The sequence below is a fragment of the Macrosteles quadrilineatus genome, unplaced genomic scaffold (assembly GCF_028750875.1).
Source record: "Macrosteles quadrilineatus isolate MER2022 unplaced genomic scaffold, UCM_ALF_1.0 Scaffold_2__2_contigs__length_208266976, whole genome shotgun sequence".
NCBI classification, from domain to species: Eukaryota; Metazoa; Arthropoda; class Insecta; order Hemiptera; family Cicadellidae; genus Macrosteles; species Macrosteles quadrilineatus.
In genome coordinates, this window is record NW_026542595.1 from 208,219,116 (window position 1) to 208,237,254 (window position 18,139).

The 18,139-nt window shown below is 33.7% G+C and overlaps 1 protein-coding gene and 1 long non-coding RNA gene across 2 annotated transcripts in view; one reads left to right on the forward strand and one right to left on the reverse strand.

Annotated features, from left to right (window-relative positions):
* Nucleotides 1-18,139, forward strand: part of LOC128985686 (methionine--tRNA ligase, cytoplasmic-like) — a 51,788-nt gene that overhangs the window by 5,543 nt on the left and 28,106 nt on the right. The window contains exons 4-8 of the mRNA XM_054405459.1: nt 7,642-7,782; nt 9,374-9,481; nt 9,858-9,967; nt 13,893-14,009; nt 14,571-14,774. Of these exons, the coding sequence (XP_054261434.1) occupies nt 7,642-7,782; nt 9,374-9,481; nt 9,858-9,967; nt 13,893-14,009; nt 14,571-14,774 (680 nt within the window). The remainder of the gene's footprint in view (nt 1-7,641; nt 7,783-9,373; nt 9,482-9,857; nt 9,968-13,892; nt 14,010-14,570; nt 14,775-18,139) is intronic.
* On the reverse strand, nt 988-3,378 carry LOC128985687 (uncharacterized). Its single transcript, XR_008490059.1, has 2 exons — nt 3,275-3,378; nt 988-1,237 (listed from the first exon to the last, which is right to left on the reverse strand). It is a non-coding gene; the product is annotated as an uncharacterized LOC128985687 (long non-coding RNA).

Here is an 18,139-nt window from a genome sequence, read left to right on the forward strand (position 1 = left end):
TAAAAATGTCTGTAGAGGCTAATTTTGCAACAATGTTTACCAAAGTGGTGTCGAACAAAACTTTAGAATCTCCTCTTTCAATTGATTCTCATCCCGTGATGATAGGTTGTATGGTTTTTCATTTATAGAGTTTCAAAAGTGTATCATCATTTAGAATTGCCCTGTGTTTAGGTGCTCAAAAGAACGATAGTATTGTTTTATGAACAGTTTCCTATTATAATTCTAGTCTAGCCCTTTACCAATAAAATTCACCAATTATTTCCATATAGGCATGAGTTTTTCTTTATAAATGATGCAATGACTTTCTTAGATATAATAATATATGCTTACAATTTCTTTCCATACAGAAACAATGACACAAATTATTTTAGTTCAGTAAAACACTCAAAGTTTGTAGAAAACTTACTCATAAATTGCATATATTTGATACAAATATTATATTATTGCTATTCTTCACTAACATTACCTTCTTTTACCAACTTCAAGTCGGCTTTTTGAAATTGCGTTAGTGAAGCGGAGGAATTAAATATTTTATGACACAAAGAAGACGCTGCTACGCAACCTTTTTATTGCCAACAGCAGCTTTGATATTAGAAACATTAACTGGGGAAGTCATCAAAAAATCTCATTTACCTGTTTAGTACCGTGATGACGTTTTTAAAAAACCTTTTAGTTAACAATCTTGATAAAATGCAATACAGTGTTTGGGTTATACAAGGTGTAGTAAAACATTATACAATTGTATTTAGTTACTTTTTGTGAATCTCAGTTGATTGATATTGACAGATTACAAAAAATAACTTATGACATTCAAGATACCTTTAACTTTTACACCAGTTCGTAAAGCTCAGATTAATCTGAATTTATACTATAATGCTAGTAGACTTGTTTACCTATTAAAATAAACTTTTATTATAACTTAAATTCGTGATTTAAAGCTTGTTGGTATATAATAATCTTAACTGGGATGTTGAAAAAACATACAAGCAAGATAAATCAACGTTTATTGTAAAGATCAAATCTTTGTCAAATCTGATCAAGTCCTGCATTCGCCCTTCTTTTTTCTTAGCGATGTTATTTTCGTGACGAAATCAGTCCCGTCCTCCTTCGTCCATGTTTGTGCCTTGATACTTCTCTACGTTTTCCATTCCCAGAAATGGTTTGAGAATTTTCACTGGTTCTGCAATGGCCGCTGCTAGTAGGCCTACCATCACCAACACAAAGACACTCAACATCACTGTAACATAATGTGTCATTTTATTTTCAGTTTATTTGTGTTTTTCTACGCCAGTGGCATTTTTTATGAATTGAAAGGGAACGGTCCAAACCCTGGTATTGTTATTATCTAACGTCGACCTTTTTGATAGATAGCATCAATTATTCTTAGCCCAATGACAAATGGCATCTGGGTCTGGAAATGATCTTGCTTGGACAAAGTTTTACTAGAATTGTTTGATTAAAATATTTTTCATCAAGTTGTAAATTTGAGAAAACTGTTCTTTTGAGCAAATTATGAATTTAAATTGATTCAAATAATAACAAAATTTAGCATGAAAGTCTTGAATGTTCCATGGAAAGCACATATCTGGACGTAGAGGTTGAAGCAAGAAAAGGTGTGATCTTATTGACTGAAATGTTCCGGAACGTTTAGCCAATGAGAGAACAAATCCACAGTAAGCATGATTTTCCTAGACTCACCCTCATTCTCAGTCTGTCTTGTGTTAAAGTAGTTTGTTACTTTTTGCATGTTATTATGGTAAAGATTAGCGCTCTTTTGAAATCTCCCTTTGGGTAAGTCAATTTCAAATACTTATTATATTTGTCTTGCTAAATCAAATATCAATAAAATTATCTAAATTTAATGTTTTGTCATAAATTTGTTTGAAGTTTCAATAGCCTTTGTTATCTTGAATTCACTTGTACTTTAAAAGAATGGTAATTAAAATTAAATATCAATGAAAATTGAATTTTTTTGAGCAGACAAATTCGATGAATTTGACGAATTAGTCAAATTTACCTGGTTTTATGAATTCAACAGAATATTAATGCATACTGAGAAATCAATTATAAAGTTGAAATTGAATGACTGAAAGAACCCCTCAATGAAAAAGTTAAAATTAAATGTTCAAAGAACATTGATTTGATTTAATAAAAATCAAAGAATGAAGAAGAAACGGATTTTAATTTACTGATTTTACCTCCATAAAAACATTTTATTTCAAATTTATACAATATCTAAGTTATGTGTAAGGTTACTGGGAAGAAATTATAAAGAGTTACCCTACAATATAGACCCATTGCATGTGATAAAATGTATCAAAGTTGCGTAGTGTACACATATGCAATGTGGGCTATGCAGACCAAAATTCTACGTAACAGTTTTTCGTTGACTCTTAGGTTTGCTACTACTGAAAAGGTTGAACATGAATTTTAAGTAAAATGTTGTTAGTTTAGTATGAAAAAATTATCAAATTTGATCATAATATGGTTTTGAACAAAGCTAACTACAACTTAGTCTATCATTAGAAAAACATGGGAATTTGAGATCTTCAGTGTTATGGAATTTTCTCCCTAACCATTAAATTCATAACAACGCTTCAGGTAGGTTATTTTCTGAAAATGGGGTTACCAAATAAATTAAGACTACGTTTAAATATTTTTAGGTTCCATAATATCATATAGAGTAGTTACAGTGTTAGTATACATACACAGAACTCTACCAATTGTTAGTATAACGAAGAAAAGTATAATAAAATATCTATAAGGTTACAGAAGTTAAATCTGAATAAATTATGTTGCAAACAACTAACTGTAAAATATCTAGATGGCAAAAGGAATACTTCACCTGATTGGATGTTTATTTAGGACAGTTTTACCAATGAAAATGGAATACCTTAATATTTTATGCATCAAGAAATAAAATTTGGCCTCGTAATTCCAGTTTATACATGTTCAAATTGTTAAAAATATATTGTAATATCTTCAAATTGCACTTGTAAATAGCTGCAAAATATCTGCATATAACACAAATTGCACCCTGTTAAGGTTATGCAAGTTCCTCATTAATCATTAAAATAAAATTTAATATATAAAATCATCGTTTAAATGCTTATAGGGTTTATTTTGAATGAATTATCTTGAATGTAGTGTTTTTGTAATACCTAACCTAATGTAAATAACATTGGTGATACCAACCATAACACAATTTATGCTTGATTAGATACAATATTATGAAATAAATAGTAAAATTAATAATTTATATTATTAATAATACCTGCAACGATCTCTACGACAACATATACTACTACACTGTTAGTCAAAGTCCGTTAGTTAACTGGCAAAGTGAATGACGTCAATGAAGCAATTTCAACAATCTTCATGTCAAAACAAGTCACAAGTGTAACCTATTAATCTGGCTCATGATCGATTTCAACATGCATACAGAAAGTCAGCGAAATAAAAAGCATGAGTGAATTTGTAGCTATCTTATTGCAGTAGCTTTTTTAAAATAGTGTTAAATTGTATTTTTAATTTGAATATGTTAAAAATTACAATTACAATTTAATACATGACTAGCAACCTGCGTCACTTCAAAAACCGTGATTTGATTTATCGTTGATAAGGTTGAAAAAGATCATTTCTCATTATATATCTATTATTTGCATTGCGAGCCCTATTATTTTCATTACGTGAGCGATCTCTTCGAGGTATCTTAGAAAAATTACAAATACCAATGACACATAATATCACAACACAAAAACTATCGTAGGCTAAAACATGTTCTTCTTTACATTTCATACAAATAACATTACCTACAAAGTTTTACTTGAATTCACTGAAACATCACCAACCACATAACCCAATTTTCGTATGGATGTAAACAACTTTGTATAATGGTCATCTGTTAGTTTTGATGTAAACAAAATTTGTTTATCTATATAAATAAAATTTGAGTTTTGTCTGTACATTGCTTAGAATCATAAATTTTTAGGTTATTTTTACGTTTTATACATTAAAGAAGCCAAAACAAGTCTCATCTAAATTTCTGTCTGTCTGTCTGTCTGTCTTTCTGTCTTTCTGTAACACTCAAGATGGCATTTTACGCAATCTTCTCCAGGAAAACGAGAGTACCTATCAAGATCCAAGTCATTTTAATGTATTCACTGGATTGGCGAGAGTGTCTTTAGCCATTAAAATATGGCCTCACTACTTAGTAAATAAAATTACGGACGTTCAAAAATGCAGTTTTGTGCGATTTTTGTCAAGTTTTCGTCCAATTTTTATCACATAATGATCTATGAAATAACGAACAGCTGTTCGGATCAAGATGATTTTTTCTAGCTGTCACTGATATGTTTACAAATGTTGTTTACAAATACCGCAACCATTTCCGATCTCGTTTTGAAGGTAAATCAAATCCAAGTGACATTAAAAACGTTGTCTTACATAACGGATTTAATTAATTGCAAGTGGAATAATATAGTGTAACGGTAAACTAAATAATTAATAACTAGGCATCATCCAGGTCAGGAACCAGAGATTCTTTATGTGTAAAATTGTTCTTGAGTTTTGATAACCAGAAAGAAGACCTTGAATCAGTGTTGTATAGGGCTGGGAAACTTGAATTTATTAATGATCGTCGCCAATAGCTTACTAACAAGGATTCCACTCATTGACGGCGCTTCAATGGCGGTTGTGTAAAGTGTAAAGTAAAAAATCACAACTGCAGTGGGTGATTGTAACAGAGAATTACGGTTTATGGATTATGCTAAACTTGCTTTTCCGATGTGTTCTTTTCTTTTCCTACTCACCGTATGATGCAATCGCCGGACCATACAGCCAATAGGCCCATAGCCCATCTCTTGGGTACTTACGCCTACCCAATTATTCATAACAACCTTTTCGACGACGATCCTTGATACCGGTAATTTTCCCTAGAATACACGGCCTCCCTACTTAAGAAATAAAATTACAATCGTCCAAAAACCCAGTGTTGTGTCATTTTTGTCACATTTCATTCTAATGTTGATTCGTATTACTGATATGTTAACATTAAGTAATGTTAAAAGATATACGATCATTGTTTAGAGAATAGGCCTACGTAATCTATTAAATAACAAACAGTTGTTTAAGTATGAGGTTGATTTTTTTTTCAAACTGACACCAATAATTTTACATTAAAAGTTGTTTACGAATAAAGCAATTAATGGGAAATAACTTTGATTGCCAATAATCTTTTACGAGGAAATCCAAAACCAAGAAATCAATAACTTTGGGACTTGATTAACGCATTTAATTTGTCGGATGTAATTCTTAACTGTAAACGTTGGTTTTTGGTACTGGTTCTTTTCCTTAGAACCGTTGGTAGCAGCAAGAATCATTTTTACGTACCAAAACATCACTGTAATTTACAAATTAGTTATCGTTGGTGTTCACCTTATTTATACAGACGTATTATAGCTCTGAAAAGTTCTGAATAAAAATAATATTCCGCTAAATTCATCTAAGTCCCACTGCCGAAGATTTAATCAAAATTTATTCTCAACTCTCATAGGCTAAATTGACTCTGATTAATTAAATCCAAATGGCTCTCAAAATTCAATCAAACTAATTCAGAGAGAAATATCTGTTGATAATCCAGAGTAGGTAACACTTTTTTCTGTTTAAGTAAATAATAATCTCAGTTAACTTCTCAAGAGTTAGTTTTCAAAGTTCTCAGCAAGCTTAATAACTAGCACTCAGCTGACAATTTTGTTGGTGGGCAGATCCGTAGCTAACGTTAGGTCTGAACTACCAGTCGCAGCATCCCTGATGGAGTTGAGCCGCAGTTGGACCACAGACAGTCTTAGTGGGGCAGGGTGTTGGGCGATGACACAGATGTGGCAACCAAGACCGGAAACCCATGCCTCCTAAAATCCGTTGCTCGAAGAAGGATGGGTTATTGAAGTGTAGTACATTCTTCTGTGGTCAACTTCCTTCTAACCATGTACGTGGACAGAGAAATCAATAGGGTATTGAAACAATCCCAGACAGGTATGAGTCAAGGTCCAGCTGATAAAGGTTGGAGTGCGCTTCCAACAATAGATAAGGATTATGATGTCCGGTGGCCAGCCAAAACAACTAACTATAGGCCTTGAGTAAATAATATCTGTCTGTATGACTGTTACAAATTTCTCCCCTTCCTCGGAGAAAATTTCATGAAATTTTCTAATGATTCCGTGAGATCAAAGGTCTAAGATCTGAGACGTGCCATCTTCCAACGTCTCGTCCATCTTCATCTTTTAGCTGATAGGTGGTAGGCGAAATCTTCTTTCTGACTTCAAATGGACCAACAAATTTCGATGCCAGCTTAGCGGAGAAGAATCCAGCTGCATCCGATTGAATGAAATTCCTCTTCAACACCTTGGCACCAACTTGAAATTCCACTTGTCGATGACGTAGATTGTATCGCTTCTCATTAGTTTGGTGGGCTGCGTCTAGACGCATCTTCACATCCTTGTATATGTGTTGAAGATTTCCCAACTTCTTAACTTGACGATTGATATCTTCAGGTTCTGGATCTTGTAGATTTGGTTCCATGTCAGTACGACCATCGGGCCACAATTCTCTGCCAAAGTTAAGGTACGCTGGAGTGAAGCCAGTTGTTTCGTTGTCAGCTGTTCTCAACGCGAAGCCAATCTGGGGAAGGTTGCGGTCCCATAAGCGCTGATTGTCCTTCACATATGATCTTAACATTGTTCCAATTGTCTTGTTGGCACGTTCCGTAGGATTAGCTTGCGGATGACGCTTGGCATTATACAATATTCTGACATGGTATTTGTCTGCCAATAAACGCAAAGGTTGGCCCTTAAATTCAGGACCATTATCACAGATAAAGAATTTTGGAATTCCAAAGATCATGAAAATATCATTTTCCAAATGTTGAGCAACTAGAGCAGCTGTAGCAGATCTTAGTGGGTATAGTAAACAGAATTTTGAAAAAGTATCCAATATGACCAAAATATAACGATATCCTCTAGTAGATCTAGGAAGAGGTCCAATGAGGTCAGCACTGATCATGCTCCAGGGTTCACTGACAAGTCTACTACGACCATTGACTATATAACACTACACTACAGTGTAGTGTTATATAGTCAATGCTACGACCCATGAATCCAGCAGGTTTGCAGTTATCTGGCTTGTTTTTCTGACAGATTTAAATAGCATATCTATGTTATTTATATGCTTTATAGTGACTGTAGGAAAAATATAATGTGTAACACGAGTGAAAAAGGCCTTTGCTGCACTCGAGATCATTCCGCACTCGCCTGTGGCTCGGGCGTAAACATTGCTCTCGTGTGCAGCAAAGTGCGACTTTCACCACTAGTTTCACAAAAATAACTATTGTTGAATTAGAATGCATTCTTGTTGAAACAAAGTCTATTTTTGTCAACATTCAGGTTTTGTTAGATTACAAATAATATTTATCTGTAACTAATTATGTTTTGATGGATTTATTATTTGTTTGTAAATTAAATATAAAGTTATTGCTTTAATTATTTCTGAACTCGATATAATATGCTACCATTTACCTAATGGAAAAATTGATCTGGAGGAATTGTTTCGTGTGCACAGTAATAAACAACAGGATTATGTTTTCAGGATACCATGACTGTAGCTGATATTTCCATTTGGAGCACTCTTTTTCCTTTGTTCACTGATGAAAAGTTAAAATCTCAACTCATGGCGACTGAAAAACTGAGCGAATGGTTCCATACTTTGGAAAAACTTCCAAAATTCCAGGTAAACAGTATTTCAAACTGCTTTCAAGTAAGTAACTACAGTACTACAATTTTAATTACGAAACATATTACTAAATAAAAGAAAACTGTAAATAATGAGAAATAAATTAGTTTTTCCCTTATTGGTAGTTAATAATACTAACGACCCTCTTAATTTTAATTCAACTCATAGCTTTTGTAACTGTTTATATAGTTAGTTATTAATTGTCAAAAGTGGGTGTGTGCTTTTTATTGTTACTCTAATTGGCCAGTTGATCTCCAACAAAGATAAGATTATTAACATGTAACACATCAGTGGTGTGGTGTGTCATTCAATGTAAGTGCTTTAATTTTTAACTTTTTTGGATACTGTAGCATTGTTAGCCTGGTTGTGCAACCAAATCATTAAATTAACCATAGATAAACACATTATTTAATCAAGCCAGTGGGTTTGTTCACTAAACTAGCTATTGTTAAGGTGTCACACATTCTATATTTAGGCTATTTGTTTGTAGTTTTAAATAAAAATATAATTCTCCTGAAAATTCATATGAGGATCGTTTGAGAAACTGTCATTTCGCCCAAAACTCAGATGTAAACCTCTATTGAATCTGACAGGCTTTCTACGGTTCATTGATTTTTTCCATTTTGGGGTCTCCTTTGAGGACTCATGTAAGTTGACAGTCTAATATGAGATTACATGGGTGTATGACCAAAAACAGCCATTCAGTACACACATTTTCAGTTAGTAATTGTAAGTTTTAATCATCCTATTAAAAATGGGGTGAAACTAAATTAAAAACTGCTAGCATATTTTATCTTTGTTGTAAACTACCAGTGATTTTGCCTTCAAATGTTTTTCGATTTAATACAATAGGATCAAAGTAGGCCTAGCTCTGACCGCTGAGTAAAAATGAGTAAAAAGAACAAGTTGGAATTATATTGTTCAAGGGGGTTTCTTTACATAAAAATTATTTTTGTTTTCTAACTTAGTTTGTTGGATTTTTTTTCTGCAATATGACTAAAAATATAGTTTATCAAACGGGCAAAAAAGGCTCTTTTCAACCCTCGCTCATTTTCCTCCCTCGGGTTCCCCTCGGTTGTCAAACTTGAGCTCGGGTCAAATAGAGTCCTCACTCTTCGCCCTTGTGATGAAATATACTATTACATGACAAAATTATATATTGACTATGATTTAGATGAGCTGATTTCTTAATTTATCATACTCTTTTCAGCTTTTGAGAACTAATTTTCTTGCCAAGCAATTAGTAAATGTGATGAAATTCATTTGACGCTGACATAGGAAGTTCAGTGTTGGCGAAGAACAATTTTGTTAGAAACAGGAAAATCTAGCTATTTTAATGGAATCTAGACACCTGCTTTTTTTGGGGGGGGGGGGGACCTGAGCTAGGGATTTTAGCTCAAGGTTTCAGGTTCAAATCACCCCAATCCAGCTTCAGCTTTAGCTGTTTGATAAAGCTACAAGCTTTGCCCTATTCTAGCCTGAGGTAATGTTTCTATCGTTCCTAGGTTACATCTGTGTCTACTGTCTATAGACAAGCAATTTATTGTTAAATTCAGAGTACTTAATCTCTAATAATTGTTTTCACTAGGCTGGATTGAAGAAGCTGAAGCCTGCTGGAGGGATGGTGTCCTTACAAAGTTTGTCTTCCACAACTTGGTATCCTTCTAGCCAGCAAGCTCTTGCTTCTGTTACTGATGTAAGTAGGCTAATCATGTTTACTTTTGTCCATAACATATTAAACAAATGATTTGAACTTTGTTGAATGGACTAATTTGAATTATTTGATACAATTTAAGTTAATTGTAGCCAAATTAACAAAATGTATGCCTACGTAACTCTATCTAGGAATATGTTTGAAAAATATTCCAGGGTTCAGACAGATTTTAGAGCCAACTTTAAAAAATTTGAGCCCAGAGGCATAATTTTAACTTTTTTGGTCTACGTAAAAAAGGAAATCAAGTGCAATTTATAATGATTGTTTATATGATTTGTTTTTGAAGTTTTGGCTACTTTTTGAGTTTTTTTAAAACTTATATGGATATATAAGATGACATGTTGTGTATTTTTATTAGAGCCCCAGTAAAGAACCAGCACTAAAGGATTCTGAACTGTCAGAGGCAAAGCAGTTTTGGTCTGTTGATGCATCAAAAAGGCCCAAAGTCAAACAACCCACTGTTCCTGTGTAAGTCTTACATTAAACTTTTGACTATTATTACTACACAAGCTGCTATACCCGTGCTTCGCAACGGGAAGAAAATGTGACCTAGAGAGCTATTCAAGTGGTGCTGATGTTTGTTTTAAAATACAGCAACTCTATGATTTAGTTTGAAAATATAAACTGATTTAAAAGTATAATCCTACTTTCAAACCCCTACTTTTGATGTTAATAGATCCAAAAGAACATACCTCCATACGGACACATACCTTAGCATCAATTTCTTCATATTGCTGCTTCATGAATGACATGTTTTACCATAATTCTTCAATTTTAGTCAAGCCTCTTTCCATGTAGCTTACTATATAAATTACAAAATAAAAACTTTGAGCAATACTTAAACAAAACTTATACAACCTTTCTTTAAAACCAAACATAACCCTCCTCAATCTTCATTTTTCTAGTAAATAAACAAACACCAATTCATTGCACTGACCAGCTGTTTCATGAACTAAATTGAATTATATCATTTGAACTTTGGAAATATGCCAGGGGTAGCCCTTTGGAAATTAGCCTGTGGGGCAGAGCCCTTAGGAAATTCGTCCATATCAATACTTTTCGGCAAATCTACACACTCTAAGCTTCATTTTGATGTGCCATATGCCTATATTTTTATTTGGTAAATGACCTTAACCGTTTACATAAAATTTGATTGTATCACTTTAATAATATAATAGATGTCAGAGATTTGTGATTTTAAATACATAAATTATTATAGTAAAGTTTTCTAAATCTAGGTAACTTAATCTCAACTAAATTTTACTATTCCCAGAATTAAAATAAAGTAGTAAGATCCATTATGAGTAAACTTTAAGGTATACAATCCTTGATTGAAATGTAGTATACATTAACAGTCATAATAGACAGCAATTATTATGTAGTAGACTTTGACTATGTTCAAGTAACAAACATATGTTTCTGTAAATAAAAATTATCTCCTATGTTATCCTTATGGAGAAATACGAAACTTTAAAGGGCACCAGGGTCTCACTCTCTAATTATTTCCCTAAAAAGAAAGTTTCCTGCACAACTTCACGTTACGCTCTTTCCAATGACACCAAAAACATGTCAATCGGTTCAGTAGTTTCGGAGGAGTAATTATCACAAAAAACCTGCTTGCGTATTAAATAAGTAAAATATAGATTAAACCATAGATAAAACATACTCCCTTAGTATTTCCATAGACAAAAAGAAATAAATATAGACTGTCAGCTGTGCTGCGGTTAGCGTATATTCCGGCGCCGACCGCTAGGGGTAATGTGTAGTTACGGCGCACACCGCTGCAGCATCAAGCGCTAGCGATCGTTTCCATAACAACTTGGTAGTTGGGAGTAGTGTTGCCAACTTTGGAGGAATTCCCCGGGGTTGGAGTTCACTGACTTATTTAATATTAATCAATAAATTAATTTAAATGTCATCATTTATTGTATTTTTTTAACATATATTTGTTATACTTTTGTAGTTTCATTACAATGATTCAAAGTTTTTCTTTATTAATCCATAATTTCAGGAAGTGGTTTATTGGAAAGTTTTGTTTAATATTTGCAAGGTCAAAATCTAATTAACCAGGGTGTCTAGTAGTCGGGGAAAACGGGAAAGTCAGGTATTAGTATTGCATTTCAAAATCGTCTTAAAAAGTTGGGATTTAGTCTTTATTTTGATATCAAAGTCGGGAAATTTAATGATTTTACCGCGATCGCGCTAGACAACGATCACGTTTCCGTGACGGCGCAAGACGATGATGATGTCTACACGACTGCTGGAGATGTTCTTAAACCGCGACCGTGCTAGACGACGTTTTCATGACCGCGGGAAAAATGATCACGTCTTTTCTACGATCGCGCAAGACGAAGACGATAATGTCTACACGGCCACCGATGTTCACGATTTTGCCGCAATCGTGGACGACGATGACGTTTCGGGACCACGGCATTCAATGATGATGTCTACACAGCCACGGAGGATGTTCATGATTTTGACGCGATTGCAGAAGACGATAATAGCGATATAGTAAGCATTTCGTTTGCAAGAGTGGTAGTGCTTGTAACAGCTGGCGAGTAGTCGACAATGAAACCGAATAGAATACCGATAACCGATATCGAACTGCGATAACGCTCTAGCGGCAGAGTGCAAAACCTTTCTTTGACAGTCTATATTTACTCTATTGTCTATGGTATTTCCCATCCTTATGGAACAGCTGAAGCAAATTTTACAGTTGGTTCTGTCCGGTGTACTGTAGAGTCGTGTTTTGTTTACAATTCTTTTCTTTCTATTTCAGTAATTTAAAACCTCCTTTACCCAAATAAAACGATCTAATCATAAAAAAAAACTTGTCCACTAGCTATATAACCAAACAGTGAGGCACAAATCAGGAGAAACAAACCCTAAAATAATAGAAACAAATTGTAAGAAAACCACGACATTTACAGTACACCGGACGGAACTAACAATAAAATTGGCTTCAACTGTTCCATTAGGATGGGAATTCTACTAAGGAGTATGTTTTATGATTAAACTCATTTGCATTTATTAGATTTATCTTTTTTTAATTTAAAATTTTAGCATAAGGAATACATCTAATTCAGAGTAAACTGTTGATTGAGATCTTTTATAGTTTCCTAAATATATTCATTGGCAAATATCAGCTGAGTCTGGAAACAATCCTATTCCCAATGAGTTCATTATTCTCTAAGTAAATTCAGGGGAAGGAAAATTTCAGTCACACACAATGACACAATGTAATATTACATTGGCAAGTTTACATTGCGATATAAGATTATTGGGTGTGTTGCTAGCCTAGTGGATAAGCATCTCGGACTTGGGTGCGGGAGGGACGGTTTAAATTCCAGGCACATCCATAAAACTTAAATGAATTTGAACCACTTTCCTTTAAAAGTGTTTGGACTACATTCAAAAACTACTTGGACTAAATTCAACACTGAATCATGTAAAAATGCCACTGGCGTAGATATAAAAAGAGCACCTAACTACTGGACTAGGAGTTCAAAAAAGCCTATTTACATTCTTTAAAGCTTCTAAGGGGTAGATTCCCTTGGTCAAACCCCTTAGAATCGGACCCTCGTCCAAACTAAATACATCATCCATAAATCCTGATCATGTGTGTTAGGAAAAATACATTTTAACACGTTCGCTGCTACGGATGTTCCGGAACGTCAGCCGGGCCACGGCGCCAGGAGCTAAGAATGTTCCAGAACGTCACCGTTCATTGATGTTTAACGTTGCTATGGATAAGCCAGCACGTCACAAGCGTTCTATATTTCTTTGCAGCTCGTGGGGACGTACTTTTCTGACAATAAAAAATATAGTTTCCCAAATCACCACCAGGGTCGTTTGGAACAGGGCTTTGTTTTACCTCTTTTTTGCTAGATAGCGACACTACTTTACCGACTGTAACCTGGGTAGTGCTGCTATCTATCAGAATCACTTAGTACTATATCCAAAGCCAGTTTTATTGCAGAACATTGCCATCCAGTATAACTACTGTTGTTTTTATTGTAATTCAGTGTATCGGTGGCAATGTCACGCAGCGGCCGAGAGTTAGTTCAGCAACTTGCGCCGTCCCGGCATCTAGCGCTCAGCAGCGAACGTGTTAAAACCACAATAAGTCAGTAACATACTAAACAATCAACGCTTATAGCAATAATATTATACACATAGGCCCTACTGAATTGCTTGATGAGAAGGCTGTGACTTGTTTGTTTACAAGGCAAAATACAAACTGTTCAAGTGTGTGTGTTATTCACATGTGGCTGTCTGAACAGAGGTCGTAACCAAACAGATTTGATTGAGAGAAGGTCTACTGTCTGAACAAGTTTTATTTGTGGTATTTCTGAAGCTCACACAGTAATCTGTCAATCTTTGTTATATTCAGGCTGCCGAAACCAGGGGAGAGGAATGTCCTAATCACTTCAGCACTTCCTTACGTCAACAACGTTCCTCACTTAGGAAACATCATCGGCTGTGTACTGTCTGCAGACGTCTTTGCAAGGTATTACATTTTAAAGTAAATGTTATCAAATTACTTGTTTATCGAGTTTAGTCTTTGTGAAATAAATTTTGTCAAAAAGGGTCATAGGTTGAGTTTTAAGATTCCAAAATGGAAACAACAAATAGTTTGAGTATTTTCTATCACGGAAAGATGGCTCACAAACATAATCATTTAAATAAGGTAGGCCACTACCAACTTTCTTCCTGCTGCAGTTGGTCTTTATCTTATAGGCAAGTATGCTGATTGTCCTGTCTTCCTTAATCCTTAAAACAACATTTTCATATTTGATGTCAATTTCAACACCAAGTTGCACCTGAAAAGTTTGTATCACTGAAAATTAGCTCTGAAACACATAGTATTCTTTGTATTGTATTGTGATAGGGGTGGATTCGTGGTCCAACAGAAATTTATTGTGTATCCCACTTTCTGCTAACTGGGTAAGCCTATACCTGTGTCTTTGACTTGGTGCAGGAGCTTTTGCCTAATGTTAGCATCTGGTTCATCACCTGGCTGCTTTAGACCAAACACAGTATCTTATAATTTCCAAATTTTGATCCACAGGTACAGCAGACTGCGAGGGTGGAACACCCTGTACATCAGTGGTACAGACGAGTATGGTACAGCTACTGAGACCAAGGCTCTAGAGGAGGGCCTGACTCCCAGACAGATTTGCGATAAGTACTTCACCATCCACAGAGATATCTACCAGTGGTTTAACATTCAGTTTGACCTGTTCGGCCGCACCACCACACCTCAACAGACTGAGTAAGTTGAAACTCTTGTTGGCAAGTAAAAACTATTGATTATATCTATACAGGAGAGTGTGGCTATTCCAAATCCGGCTATTTTTTTTTTTTTTTTTTTTTTTTTTTTGTCCTAAAGACGCTAGGCACGAGCCTGGGATTGTTTTTCACATTACTTCAGGCTAGACCTAGGGGTTGCGGCATTATCACTTAAAAAGCCGGCTATTTAGAACTGCCTTTTCCAAACTCAAGTTTGTAAATTATGTAATTAAAAATAAAATGTTTGCGCAAAGCCAACACTTACCATGAATGATCGTTGCTGAAGCTAACGATGTTGTTAGAAAAGCTTGCTGAAAATGTTTGAAAATAATACAATGTCGCAGAAGTTAGTTAATATCGATGTGCTGTTGGGGGTGTTAGCAATAACACAAAGAATGTTGAAGAGTGATAATTTTGCTAATGTCAGTATGGCTATCAATGTCGCTGTACCTGACTTTTCAAATACAAAACAGAAAACAATAATACAGGAAAATGACTACAATGATGTAGTCAGACGACATTGCCATCGAGTTCTGTATAGTTAATGCTGTCTCCTATGTAAAAGATAACAAGTTTCTTAGAATTAAACAAGTTCACCTTCATTGTTCTGTTTCCACAACCAAATTAATGTACCATCAGAAAATTAATATATAATAAAATAAAATAATATATATAATAAATACAGGAATAAAATAATAACTAGTGGCCTATGGGGATATAAGTCCCTAAAAAGCTCACATGTAAAACAATTTATTTCGATTCTGGTATTTAAACAAACTCAGAATAACATTATCTATGTGTCAGGATAGGTATCCCTATGTACACCATATCTTTTGTGTAAAAAACTGTTTGTTGTCCGTCTTTGTTTGCTTTATTTGTTGATGAAATTTTCAATAAATAATTTCTCCAGAGGCTTAACATGAAAAGGCAGCAAACATATTATTTTTTGTAAATAAATAAATGTTTACTAAAGGTAGCTTTGGTCTTGTGGTTAATGAGAATAATAATAAAAGCTTCCCTGATTGTAATTTTAGAAATTGTCTTCGTCAAATAAATATGAAAAGGCAAATATAGCCCAGGGGTTTTGAGATAAGCTTATTTCTTGGTCAAAGCCGCTAAATCATCCCAGTTATTATTTCTAAGTTTATACTCCTTTTGTTAAAGTTTAACAAAATCAGTGTAAAGTAAAGGAATCCCGTTGACTAAACTTAACCCTAGATATTTGTTTCTGATCAGATCAACATAAAAACATACTGTAAGTTTACGTGGTGGTATTCCTCCTAAAAGTGCGATTGACTTTACATATGCTATCAAAATAGGGCCACTCCATCAATATAATAGGATATAATCAATATAAATAGGCCGATGTAATCATCGGCTGATTCCTACTTATTTTGCGACTGGTTAGGGTTCCATTAACCAGTTAACGAAACCAATCACGAAATTTCTTTTCATCTACATCTTCGACATCCATATTTTTGGTTAGTTTTAAGAAACGGAAACTACCTCTAGATTTTACTATTATATATCAAATCAAATCAAATCGTCTTTATTTCATATTGTACATAAATCAGTACATGGAATGGCGTAAAAACTATATCTAAAACTTAACATAAAGAAATCAAGTCTAATAGAAATAAAAAACACTAATTTAACATATATTCTTCTAAAGAGTATAGAGGTAGTGACAACAAGTGGTACTTCAAATGTTTTTTAAATTTGAAAAAAATATTTTCTTTCTTAATGTGATCAGGAAGTTTATTATAGAATTTACCTCCAGCATAGGCAGTTTTCTTTTCATATAGACTTAGTCTATGGGCAGGTGCTGCAATAGTACCCCTATTTCTTGTATTGTAGGAGTGGCATTCACCTAATAGAAGTAAGTCTGCAAAATTCTGTCTTCTACATCTGTGAATGCTCCCTTTACCACCGCATGCTAGGCTATATTATTTGAACCTTTTTTGCTTGGAGCAACAGGCAGTAACTGGTTAAAATATCCTCCAACAATATTGTTTTTCCGCCCATTGGAACTTGTCATAGTAGTTACTTAATGAACAAATATATTGCATGTACGAACCTATTTCATCTTTATTCCCAGGTTGTTTTCTAAGAGTGGCCGTTGAGGTTATTCCACTTCATACGACATTTTCATTAAACAATAAATCTCAAATTAAAAATGCTAGTAAATATACAAAAAAGTGTAGAATAAATCTTTAACATATTTTTTGAAATCAAACAAATCAGGATTTTTACATTTAATCTTGATTCACTTATCATTTAGTCAATGTTGTTATTTCATGTTAAACATTCCTTAAACACAGACAACAATAACCTTCAAATTAGAAGAAAATAACTTGTTTTTTTTCCATTCTCCTATGATTCTACTACTTACACGCATAACTAATTTACTTAAAAATACACAAATTTGCAAATTGCACAGTAAAATAATTGATTTAAACATTCTAAGACGTAACTAAAAAGTTTTAAATTTTATAGGAAACGTTATCCCTGGTTTTATATAGTATACAGTACATTTGCAGAATTGACTGGCAAATGAGTAATCCAAATGTAATACTGTATTGCTTATTTGCTTAGTGATAAATCATGATCAGCTGTATTGAAGTTAACATAATTTATTTTTGTAAAAAAATACAACCGACTTCAATCGCTCTAAAAAGAATGAAATAATTTCAATAAAGTAAACTTTTGTATTAGGCAAGCTCACGTATTTTAAGTCGGTGCGGCTCTATGATGATTTTTGATACAAAATTGAAAGAGGGTGTCCATATTGCAGGTGACTATAACTAAAGTTGTTAATCTGCATGTCTTTTTCATAGTTATGCGTTAAGTGTTATTTTATTACCGTAATCAGAGATCGGCATTATAGTGGTGTTAACGAGCATCTTTAATAAGATTATAACGCATTTGAATGTTTCTAACATGGAAAAGTAATGTTTTAATACCAAACTAGCTTCTTTTCCCTATCATAATATCAAACTAAATTATTTTCCTATTCATATAGAACATTTGTGTGTGTTATTTTCATAATGCATTTATTTCAAAATACACACACAATATTTAATTTCAATCATATTTGCAGTTTGAGCCGCGCCGACTTGAAATACCTGAGCTTGCCTAATACAAAAGTTTACTTTATTGAAATTATTTCATTCTTTTTAGAGCGATTGAAGTCGGTTGTATTTTTTTACAAAAATAAATTATTTCATGATTTTTAGTGACTGTATAATTTTTTATATATTAATTACTTGAGGTTTTTTGACAAGCAAAACTGTTTGAAACAATCAAAAGTTCCACAGAACCATCATTATTTTAAAACTGCTTGAGTCA